The sequence below is a fragment of the Macrotis lagotis genome, chromosome X (genome assembly GCF_037893015.1).
Source record: "Macrotis lagotis isolate mMagLag1 chromosome X, bilby.v1.9.chrom.fasta, whole genome shotgun sequence".
Lineage (NCBI taxonomy): Eukaryota > Metazoa > Chordata > Mammalia > Peramelemorphia > Peramelidae > Macrotis > Macrotis lagotis.
The window spans coordinates 208,882,540-208,895,664 of NC_133666.1; the positions used below are offsets into that span (position 1 = coordinate 208,882,540).

Sequence of the window (13,125 nt, forward strand, 5' to 3'; positions counted from 1 at the left end):
TCACAAAAGTGGGTTTAGAAATGGTGAGATATGGTATGTTATGTGCAGGGAACAGTCTTTAGACCAGTCTGTCAGAAATATAAATTGCCTAAGTATGTGAAATATACTGGAAAAGTGTGGGAATAACAAGTGTAGATAACTTTTTTGTATGAATTTGGATGAAAAGTGGGTAGTAAGAGGATGACAAGGTCAAGTGAAAATGTTTTAAGAACAGGTAATATGTGAGCATATTTGTAAAAAGTTTCCAGAAATAGTAACCTTGGGAAATGTTCTAGAAAATCCCAGCTATTTTACCTCAAGAGCAATAGGAAAAAAAGTCTAAATAAAGAAGATCAACAAATAAGAAAAATGAATTAAGAAAAATGCAGTCAATAAACAGCAAAAACAGAAAAGCAATAAAAAGGATCCCACAGTAAGCTTCAAATTTGAACTGATATTAAGTGATTCCCAGATCTTATCTTAAAATATAGTAGCAGACAATAACAATCTTTTAGTTTCCATTAGGAACTTTATTTCTATTTTCTTCCAGCACTCTCTTGCTCATTCAATCTGGTGAGCAAGGATTAGGCTTAGCATACCTAGCCAGGATTTTAAGAATAAGGTAAAGATGACTTAGTGCTCCTGATCTGGACTGTGTCAGAAGGAAGATCCCCGACACCATCATGATTCCAACTAACCCAACCTATCCAGGACTAAGTAAAAAGATAGAACACAAATAATAGGCTCAATCACTCCATCCAAAACTACAATACATACTATAACATCTTGACTCTGTCAAGAATCTATTATCAACTAGATTTACTAGCTGCCCTACCCTTCGAAGCTCATTGTGTCTTCTTGAAGCCCTGTACTCCTAATAGGCTCCCACAGTGACAACAAATCCAGTAATTGCAATGCCAAGAGAAGCATGAAAGAACAAGAAAGGCAACCTTCTCTAGAGAAGTTTGAGCAAATATGCAAAGAAAGAGCATGAGCAAAAGAAATGAGCAAACATTTGCTTAAGAAAACTCTGATAGCCTGAAACGGTAGATAGTATAAATATTATCCCCATTTAACAGGAAACTTACTGAACCTCAGAGGAGTTAAGTGATTTGCCCATGGGTATAAAGCTTCTAATTGTTATAGCTTGAGTCAGATATGTCATCTGACCCCAGTATCTGATTCTCTTCTTAGCCCAACTCTAAATTGCACTACCTCTCTCTCTCCTTCCTCTCCTTACCCTGTCCAATCAATTGAAAGGTCATCAATGATTATCATCTATCTTCTTTTCTGCCAGAGGTCTTACTCCTTAAAGGAGCTTCCAACCTTAAGTGATTGCCTTTCTGTATTGATATATATTTTAAAAAATATATTTTATTTGATTTTCCAATTACATTAAGTGACAATGTCTCTAAGATTATGATGACAATATTAATTGTGATTGGGGGGGAGGCTTTTATTCCTTCTCCCAGATGAGTAGATATAGCCATAATATGGAATTACAGATGATGATAATTTATTTTATTAGCAAGATGTCACTGGCCTGTTATCCCTTTAGAAAACATGAACATGGGGCAGCTAGGTGGCATAGTGGATAAAGCACCGGCCTTGGAGTCAGGAGTACCTGGGTTGAAATCTGGTCTCAGACACTTAATAATTACCTAGATGTGTGGCCTTGGGCAAGCCACTTAACCCCATTTGCCTTTGAAAAAAAACCTAAAAAAAAGAAAAGAAAACATGAACACCTTTTGCTGAGTTAAGAAAGAACAGCATGGACAGATAGAAAAAATATCAATAACCTTTCAGGGTTTTAATAGCTAAACCCTAGAGACAGTTAACAGATCAGTCTTAGGTGAATCTAAGGGAGATAGCCATCAGGGAAAAACAGTTCTTCATCATGTCTAGCCACAGAGCTACTCATACTAGATATATGCCATTCAACCCTTGGGGCATCAATTTGAGAGAATTTGAGATACATTTGAGGGAGTAGAGACACAGATTCCAAACAAAACAGAGTGACAGTTGTTTGGAGAGGAAGCAGCATCAAGCAAAGGGAACTCTGGCATCACAGGAGAAAAGCAACTCAAGAGCTAATCCTGGCAACAGAGAGTTGAGTTGGAAAGAGGAGAAAAAAGGTATTTAGGCTCTGCAATTCTAGAGATGTGAGTTGCCTTGGCCCTGTGTATTTCCTGTATTTATGCCTCACTATGACTATAGGGATGATATACTTATGGGAGAGAATGCTTCACATGGGAGCGGGTAGTATCTTGTGATAGATTCTAATGGGAAGTGCCCTACTGAAGTTGGGAATAGTCACTCACAAAGCAACCTTTGAAGTAATCAAATTTCTTTGAGATAACTTGTGCTTGGTTCAATGTCTATGTTTTGATTTTACTGTCTATTATTGTAGGTAATATGACTAAGATGAATATTTTGGCCTTTGAAAATGGATCCTTAGTATTTCAGTTGGAAATCTCCACAAAAGTGAAATAATGTTCATAACTTAGTGTGTTTTAACTTTTAAACAGACCTAGATGGCTTATCTTACTGTGTCTTAAGTTCAGATAATTTGTCTGACAGACTTGTGGACTGCAGGTTCATAGGAGAAAGGTTCTTGATGGTCCACATAGTCATTCTTCTAGTGCTCTATCCTTCTGATCAACTTCAAGCACTAAATCTGACTCTCTACCCACAATGGCCAAGGTGTTCAACAACAGAACTACCTGCCTAGAAGATACCCAATCCAGGAATTGAAGAGGTTGCTCAAGAGATTTGAGGAACACACTTCAAGTATATATTGATACATCTGAAGAGATTATGAAAAAGGGTAAAAATCCCACATGTACAAAAATATTCATAGCAGTTCTTTTTGCAGTGGCAAAGAATTAGAAATTGAAGGGATGGTCATCAATTGGGAATGGCTGAACAAATTATTCTATAAGAACACTTGTTCTATGAGAAATGATGGGGACAGGATTTCAGAAAAGCCTGGAAAGACTTGCTTGAATAGATGCTGAGTGAAATAAGCAGAACCTTTAACAACAACATGGGGTGATGATCAACCAGGATGGACTTGTTCATTTTAGCAGTATAATAATCAGACAATTTTAAAAGACTTGTGCTGGAAAACACCATTCATATCCAGAGAAGGAAATGTGGCCCAAAGCTTATTGCCTTCAATTTTTAAAAGTTGTCTTATGTATTATGTCATTTTTTCCCCTCTTTAATGGTTTCTTTTGTTTGGATTGATTCTTCTCTCCTAACATGTCCAATGTTGATGTATGTTTAGCATGGCTATAAATGTAGCCATGTAGCTATATCAGATTGCTTTCTGTTGGGGGGGGGGAGGGAAAGGAGGGAGGGAGGAAAACTGTAACATTCAAAACCTTTCCCAAAAAATGATTGGTTAAAAACTACCACTGAATGTAATTGGAAAATCAAATAAAATATTGTTTTAAAAAGTATATATCCATACAGAAAGGCAGTCACTTAAAGATGGAAGCTCCTTTAAGGAGTAAGACCTCTGGCAGAAAAGAAGATAGGTGATAATCATTGGCGAACTTTTAATTGATTGGATTTGAGGGGTTAAGGAGAGGAAGGAGAGAGAGGTAGTGCTGGCCATTAAGAGCTGAGCTGAGAATAAAATCAGATCCTGGAAATCAAGTTGACAGCCAATCTAGCAAAGACACTGTGTACAAAGAAGAAGAGTTTTTTGAGGACTGCACAGGAGAGAAAAGATTTCTAAGCCTACATATTAGAGAGGTTATTCATCACATAGGTGCCTCACTACCACAGTACTTTATATTTGGAAAACATGTTCATGGATATTATTTATATTTGTGGAAGAGGGTTTGCAGTGGGGAAAAAAATTTAGCTAGGTTTGAAAAAAAAACAAAAAACTCAAACTATTCCATTATGTACCTTTGCCTAAGAAGTTAATTGCATCAACTGAAGGGAAAAACACTCATTAAGAGGCTGGTGAGCTATAATCTTAGAATCTATAACCCCACAGGGTAACCATAAAACTTGAGAATAGCTTCTAGGAGTCTCCCAAAATAGGTTCTACATTAGGAATTTAAAATGTAGCCCTTTCCTATTATGTGATATAAATATGGTATAGAGAATTTAAAAAATTAATTTCAAGTGGTGATTTAACTCAATGAGATAAGAATAGTTTTCAAAATCAAGAATTATAATCTACTATTTAAGTGACTAATAATACTAATGAGTAATAAAAAAAGTTATATATAAAGTTGTAAAAGTCACTATTCTTTTATTTAAAATTTTTATTTCTAAATTATTCCATGGCAGAGAATAAAAAAATGGAAATTCATATCATTTTTAATTGATGGACCATCAGTTAGAAAGCTCTAAATTAGTCCTCAGGTATAGTTGATGAAAGTACCTTTAAGTTTCTGTACATTTTTCTTACAGAATACTGTTGGTACTGATAGTTATAGAAGGAAATACAATAAAGAAAATGATATCCCTGAAAAATTAATAAAACAAATGGCTTCCCTCCCTACCTCCCTATCATCCCTATATGGTTAACTGAGGATGAATCCTAAAATACACTATGTTTCATCCCCACCTGAAATAAAGCAATGCTATTGGAAATGTGAGAAACAGAAAATATATAGTTATTTATGATTATGAATGGTAAAATCAGACAAAAAAGGAGTAGACCCCACAAAATAGCTCTTTGAAATAATGTCATCTTTTCAAAAGAAATGAGAATTCGAACTTCTTATACATAAAACCCTTAGATTTATCAAATAGTCATCTTATAGTGGTAGAACAATGAGGACAAGTGATTACTAAGTTTGATAAGTTATTCTATTGATAAACAGAATAACAAATTTCTCTAACTTGCAAGTGTGAAATAAAAAAATTAAACCAACATCAACTACTGCATTTACTCAGATATTTCTTTCTATTGTAAATTTTCATAGATATTAGATTTTGGAAAGGAAATAAGGAAAAAATTTCCAAATTCCCCTCTCCCCAGGACTGTGGAAACAAAACTACATGGCCAATCAAGACTTCTTTAAGTGGAGATGAATAGATTTTGACTAAAAATGACTTAAGAAATCATCTTTAATTTACAGATGAGGAAACTGAATTCCAGAAAGATTGACTGTCAAAGGTCATAGAGGTTTTCCTGGCACCAAATATAGAACCTTGTTTTTTTAACCTTATCATGCTACAAAAATGTAGTGATAAAAGAAACCTTGAAGATCTTTTAGTTTATTCAGTTTATTTTTTCAGATGAAGAAACAGGTCAGAGGTCAAGCAACTGTTCCAAGAAGTCTTAAATAGCAGAACTGAAATTTAAATCTAAGTTCTCTGACCCTGAATTCTCTGCTTTTTCATCTAAGTCATATTGTCTCAGCTCCTAGGCACAGAGAGTCTGTGTTCCCAATTTTCTCCTTTCTGAAATCTATCTTTCATTTAGTTATCAAAATAATCCTCTTAAAGTATAGACCTGACCTCATTAAACTCCCATTCAAAAAACTTTAGAGGCTTTCTATTGCTTCTAGAATAAAATATATGCTCCTCATCCTGTCATTTTAAACTTTCACACTCTAATTCCAAACTATCTTTCTAGACTTATTTCACCATGCCTCCTATTCACAAGCTTTATGTTTTGGACAAAATGCATGACTAGTTGTTCTCCAAACTGCACTTCTTCATATCTTCATAAAAGATATTCCCCCAATTCTGGAATGGATTTTCGAATTACTCTTAAATTTCTTAGCTTTCTTTCTGGCTCTGTGTTTTCTCCTCTGGGAACTCTTCTCTAAACCATTCTAATTAATGCTCTCTTCCTTCACAGATTCTCTCTCTCTCTCTCTCTCTCTCTCTCTCTCTCTCTCTCTCTCTCTATATATATATATATATATATATACATATATATACATATATATACATATATATATATGTATATATATTTATATATGTATCCTGGATCCCCTACTTATCTCTATATATCTGTATGCTGGATCCCCAATCCCAGTAAAATATTAACTTTTGTTTTTGAATTCCCCATGCCTAATATACTGCACTTAATGTTTTTTTTAAATGAATATTAGTAGAGAAATGATTGAATTTGCTTGAAGCAACTTAAGAAGTCTGTGATAGAGCCAGGATTCAAATTTAGGTCTCCTGAACTAAATGAGGATTACTCTTTCCTATAAATGACAGACAATTCAAACAACAAAATAGCAAAAAAAATCAAAATACCCAATTAAAGAAATTTCTTACAGATAAGAAAATGTATGCATCTCTAATTCTCTCAGTTGGAAATGATTTCTCCCTTGTATGAACTCATAGCACTTTATCTTCTTCCCAAACACTTAAGCACAAAACAGAATGTATGTCTTTCTGACCTATGAAATTCTAAGTTCCTTGGTGGGGGGAGGGGCTAAGCCTTATTTTCTGCTATATGTCATCCACTTCCTCTTATAGTAAGTTCATAGTAAATGTTTGTTAGTTCTTGAATAAATACATCTGACTCACAAAACAATAGAGATAGTAGGAATCTTACAGGAAAACTACCCCATCCCCCTCACTTTTCAGATGAAGAAATAAGACCCAGAAAAAACTTATAAATTAAAACATATTCAGTTAAAAAAGAAATCCCTTGACTTTGGCTGGTACAAAACACAATATCATGATCTAAAGCATTTCCAATTTTTGGAAAAGATTAAGCAGTGAAGCTTCAGTCAAAGTCTTGCCCTGAAAGTAAAGCACTATGTCATAGGGCACCCTCAAACATAAAGTAGCCTGTATTGTTGCCTCCTCTTTAGCTAAACACTATGTTCACTCCATGTTCTCTTATTTAACTCTCTTCTGTTAACCATGACATCACAAATCAGAGCATTTAGAGTTGTAAGGGGGCTTTTAAGATAATCTACTGGAGCTCCCCAGTCCACTTCCTCCCCAGGTCCCTCCTCCCCCATTCAGTTTACAGATGAGGAAACTAAGGCTCAGAGAGAGCTAAAGTAACTTGCCGAAAGCCTCAGAGCAGAGCCAGATTTCAAACCAAGGTCCTCTGTCTCCAGTTCCAATGCACTTTCCAGATGATCATCAGCACAGCACAGACCCAAATAGCTGGTTAAGGTACAAAAAATTATTTTAATACAGTGAGAGGAAATCTCAGCGTGCAAAAAACAAAAACAACAACATATAACAGCTATATATATTTATTTCTTGATCTAGTTTTACATGTTTTAACGCATAGATTAGGTTTCATAATTCTGGTTTATCTTGGTCTCCGGGTGATAAAAACCTATCAAATTCAGATTTAAATTGTCACCTCTACAGTCACTGAACTTAGGTTTATAGCAAATCTTCCTTCCTAAGGTCCTTCCTGTCCAGACCAAAAAATCTTTCCTACTTCAGTTAGGCTTGCAACTAACAATAATATAACTTTAGTTGAAAAATCTTATTTGTTAAAATAGGTCAAGAAGGGATACTGTGGACCAGGACTCATAAGGACTTATAAGTTCTTTTTTCTTATTTTACAGTGAAAACTCCAGCTTGCATTTGATGACAAAAAGTGATATCAAATACAATTTAGGTGATATAACAAAATTTGCTCGAGGCCACTCTTTAGCATATATATTCTATGAAATTTCTCAGCCCTTCTTTGTGGTATTTGCTTCGAGTCTAAAATATTGACAATCCTATATACTTATATATGTTCATATATTCACTCATATATCACATATATATATATATATATATATATAAAGCTTGAATAATACATATTAAAAGTCACAGTTCAGTGAGTTTCAGTATTATAAGGATATTTTAATGTTCATAAGAATATTCTTTTTTTTTTTGGTTTTTGCAAGGCAAATGGGGTTAAGTGGCTTGCCTAAGGCCACACAGCTAGGTAATTATTAAGTGTCTGAGACCGGATTTGAACCCAGGTACTCCTGACCCTGAAGCCGGTGCTTTAGCCACTACGCCATCTAGCCGCCCCTAAGAATATTCTTAATCAATAATATTCTCAATCTGTTGGCTAATGGGTCATTCTGATCATATCTGCATTATATGGAGGGAATCATTGTATTTGCTATCATTTTGGCTAAGTTACTATCCACACGCAATAGGAATGTGGATGATGGTTCCTCTTTGACCTCGATGATATTGCTAAACTTCATACTGCTGTCACAGTTGTTCAGCTAGAGCCATAGAACTATTTGAGATTCTCTCTCTCACACTCTCTTTCTCTTACTCTCTACACACACACACACACACACACACACACACACACACACACACACACATACTTCACATATGTGGAAGAAACTAATTCTTTCTCTTTAGACCATGTATCTAGTTTTAGGGGGCCTTTAAGGTTTTTCCATCAAACTATTTTGTCCAAGTAAGAAGTCCCTCCAGTTCTGATAAAAAGTGTTCTATACATGGCCTATACTTCTACAGAATCTTTCCTCAGGAGAACAACAATACTTTTATGAGAAAATTACTCTCTTGGATTTATATTTTTGTCTGTAATGAGAATCATTATCTGGAAGCTCTTCAGAGGTACACATTTCTCTGGGCAACTCAAGGAACCTAATTATTGCCTATCATAGTGGTATTATTTCTCCATGAGTGAATGAAACAAACTCAAATTTCATGTAGAAATAAATTATCTTTTTCTACTAAAGACCTGTCTTCCTGGTGGTTGTTCCTTTCTACCCCAAATATATTTTTCAAACTCCTTGCTATCAGAATTTCTTTCTCATTAAGGACACACTTTTCTTGACCTCATAAATAAGTTCCCAAGCACTGGTTATTACTGTTAAGATAGTTGGTACTTTTGAATGATACAATAGATAATATAATTCAGAGTACTGAGTCAACTCTCTAGGTCTGATCTTACTTCCTGAATTACCTTGCATTTCTTTGGAATTTCTTTTAGATATTCTTATAATATCCTTATACATATTCTCTGGGTCCACTCCCCTAAATGGGAAACTCCTATGAATTTCTACTCTGAAAACATTTTAATACATATTAGGAAAAGTAGTGGTATTATATTAGCAAATCAATAATATTAAAATATCAATAAGTACACAAATTGCTTTCATAAATTTTAGTATCCTTTCAGACTCTTTACATATAGATTCTATGAGGAAAGATCAATGTAAATGAAGGGGGAAAATATTCAAAAATCCTGAATGTAAGACCACACATATTCTCATGTTTATGATATTTGAGTCTACTACATTCCCTTGTATATCACCTCTCATTATGCCATTTGACTTCTTTTTTTTCCCTAAAAAAAGTTATCAATAATTTTATTATTCCAACCTCTAGAGAGATTCAGGGATTTGCTTTATCATTTCTCAGTGGAAATTACACTCATTTTTCTATTAACAAAATAACTTTATTCCTTATAATTAAATATTGAAAATACTGAACATAAATGAAAGGAATAATAAAGCAAAAACATATTTATGTCTATGTGTCTATGTGAAAGTTCACAGTTAGTCACTTCAAATACTCTATATTATAGTAGATGACTTCTCTGTTCTCATCTAGAAGCATATTCTCATACATTTCTAAACTGCAGATACCAAATGAAGTCACGAATCTTCTTTATATTTTTCCACAAGATTTAAATTCAGTATCATTTAGGAACAACCTAGACAAGTCCCTTTTCTTTGTTTTCTCTTCAGAAAACTTAGAGAAATTTTTCTAAAATGTATTGTACTTGCTAGGTCCTCACAATCCCTTCTCTTTATGTTTCTTTGTAATGTATGCCCTAGGACAGTACTAATGAGAAATCTGTTTCACCTTGCCTTCTCCCTCTGTGTCTCAACAGATTCCTCATACCAGCTCATAGATAAAATTTATCCTTTCCCTAACTTCATAGCAAGACATTTTTCAAACTGTTGATATTCTCTACATTCCATTTGGACCTTAAAGATAGTGTAACAGTCTTTGTATTCTTTCTGAGAAAGGGATTTGAAAAAAGGTTACACTAATAAAATAGATATAACTAGGTTTCCTTTTTTTGAGAGTACAACCTTACTTGGTTTAGAATGTTTCATCACTCTCTAAATGTCAAATTGTAGGATTTTGAAATGTTGCCTCATTGGAAGCTATTCCCTCAGATGCTTTTGATTTTCTTGAGCTGAAAAAAATGCAAAGAATCCAAAATGAACCTGTATTTTTATAAACCATCACCAGGTAGGGGAAAAAAGTTGTTCAGAGAAAATATTACATAAATGTTCTTTCATAAAGAAAGGAAGATGAAAAGGCCTTTCCTATTTATATTTGTTTCCATATTTCCTACTTTTAGGAACTCCTTAAAGGCAATAACTATTTCTTTTCTATCTTCAGAAAGTATAAAAAGCACTTCTAATAGAGTGCCAGTGATTGCTGAGCATGGTTCAATATTAGTCATGACCAAAAAAGAGACTCAGATCCTGAACTATTACCTTATTCAGCAAAGGTAAGTTTTGTAAGGAATTTACAAAATACTACTTGGTTTTTCATTCCTGTTATCATTTTTCATACAGGTCTCCCATTCCCTATTTCTTTAATTATATTTTAAAAACTAATTTTAAGTTCATTGGATATTTTCCTATTTGATCTTCTATGAAAGGCCTAGTATAAGATTAATAAATAATTCATAAACATTACTTTCTACCCCCACAATATATTTTTCAGAGTTTCCATTATTGTTTAGTTGGCAAAAATACTGGAATGATTTGACATTTTCTTCTCCAGCTCAGCTGACAGATGAGAAAACTGAGGCAAACAGTAAATGATTTCCTTAGGTTTAAACAGACAGTAAGTGTCTGAAGCCAGATATGAACTCAGGAAGATGAGTCTTCTTGACTCCAGACCCAGCACTCTAATTACTGTCCCACTAAGTTGCCTTTTCCAAATTATCAATAAATGATTTGTCATTAATTATTTCCTGCCCTTTTGTAACACATCTCTTAATTCTGGGTTGATTTGCTTGGTTATTTAAAAAAAACAACTTTCTTCAAGTTCTTTGTTACTTTGACTTGTGTTTTTTTTTTTATTTCTTTTTTAATTTTTTTATGTGTTTACCTACTTGGTTTCTTTTTTTTCATTTTTATTGCTCTGGGTATTAACTAATGAAACTACTCTAATTAATTATCTGATAACTATTTGATATAATGATGCAGGTACTCTAACCAATTAACCAATTAACTATTTTTATTTTATAGGTATTCCACTTTAGTCATTTAAAATTTTTATTGTTCTTTTTTCCTTTTTGAGTATATTTAGTTATTTCTTCATCGGGGTATTTCTTTCTGTCTGTCTGTCTATCTACCTATCTATCTATTTTATCTCTTGGGGGATATTTGAAGACTCTAAAATGAAATTTTATATCTTGGATCTTTTGACATTCTGGATCAGTTCTCAGGTACTAACCCTTACAAATTTAATATTTGAATAATCTATGAGTTTTTTTATAACTCTATAAGCAATTTATTCTACAGAAAGGTTTTTTAATCCAGTTGGATTTATAGAAAAATGGATGAAGCCGATAGTCAAACATGGTGTGCAGTTAACCAGGAAAACCATTTAAAAAGCCAAGCTAGGGGCAGAAACTCAGAAATACAGTCCTACTTTTCAAGATCTTTTATAACATAGTATCAAGGAGAAGATTTCAGGTATGTCTATGTATATAAATACCACCTACATGTAAGAATGCATAGAACTTTAGAGATGGAAATTATACATGAAATTCCAAAGAGGTAAAGCCAATACTACTTGATGTTAGTGAGTGATTCTTTTAAGTACTTTCCCCTTCTTATATATATATTTAAGGCCTCTATATTCATGGCAGGTGTAAGTGCTGGTTAGAGTATGCTAGTATGGCCAAGATTATGAGGAATTCCCATGATGGTCAATTAGATTCATTCTATTTCATGTCTATTAAATCAGATCCTTAAAGGCAAGAGTGTTCTTCCTTCATCACAATGCTAATCACACAAAAGGATATGTGGATGATTAAGTCCAAAGTATGCACAATTTAAAAGTCATATTGTTCTAATGATACAATATCTAAAGACAGAATGGGATACTTTTTTATGAGCACTTCATAAAATATATTCTCTTTAGTATTTCTAGATTCATTATCTTTGCTCCTAGATATGTGACTTAGTTACCTTGTGAGAAAGTACATTTAATTCTTATTAGTATTGAAATACATATATTCTTAGCTGAAATAACTTGGAAATTTAAAAAAATGTTTCATAGAAATTTGGATGTTTAATATTGATCAGAATTTGAAAGTTAACCCACATAAGACAGATGAAATTAAAGGTTCTCTTCTCCTTAAGTCACTTTGAACATGAGCAGATTGGGAATACTTCCAACAAAAGATTCAGAGATGCAATAAAAATGAATGTTATTAAGTCTTAAAAGAAAGTCAGTCAAGAAATCCGCTTCAAAGAATTGGAAATTTTGAAAATGGCAATCTTCCTTTGAATTATACACAGATTTGTTTCCAAACCATTCATTTTTGAGGGGGGAGAATTCACCAAATCTGGGAATGAAAAAAGTCTAAAACTTAAAAATCTCATAGTAACAATTTTTCCTAAAAATATTACTATTCAAGATTTTTAGCAAAGGATTTTTTTAATATTACAAAATCTGCATAAATCCCAGGGGTTCATATAACAACCACTGAAAGAAACCATAGAAACAGACCATACCTTAAAACTTTTTAGCAATGTTGTAAATTACAATTCTATGTAAATCTAGAATATTGAAAGGAAATTCTTCACAATAGTATACTTAGTAAATTGGATCCATTGCCAGGTCACTCAATGCTCAGTTTAACTTATATTTCTTTGCTACCAAAGTGCCATTTTGAAGTAGCTAAGTAGTAGTTTTAGGATTAAATAGTTTCCACTGATTTTTAGGAATGTTTGTTTGTTTTTGTGAGGCAATCCAGGTTAAGTGATTTTTCCAGGGTCATTCAGCTAGTTATGTCAAGTGTCTGAGGCCACATTTGCACTCCAGGCCCAGTGCTCTATCCACTGCAGCATCTAGATGTCCCCATTGTGCTTATGTTTTTGAAACAGAACTATATGTTTTGCATTCTTTGGCTGCTGTTATAGATTGAATCAGTGGAGGAAA

General features: G+C 33.5%; 1 protein-coding gene across 2 annotated transcripts in view; it reads right to left on the minus strand.

The window, feature by feature from the left end:
• Window positions 1–13,125, minus strand: part of KCNN2 (potassium calcium-activated channel subfamily N member 2) — a 187,324-nt gene that overhangs the window by 114,268 nt on the left and 59,931 nt on the right. Inside the window, exon 1 of one of the 2 annotated variants that reach the window (XM_074207696.1) lies at window positions 6,244–6,972. The exons of the other annotated variant lie outside the window; for it this stretch is intronic. Within the exon in view, the coding sequence (XP_074063797.1) occupies window positions 6,244–6,263 (20 nt within the window). The 5' untranslated portion in view covers window positions 6,264–6,972. Of the gene's footprint in view, window positions 1–6,243; window positions 6,973–13,125 lie in introns of those variants that run through there. 2 annotated transcript variants of the gene reach the window in all.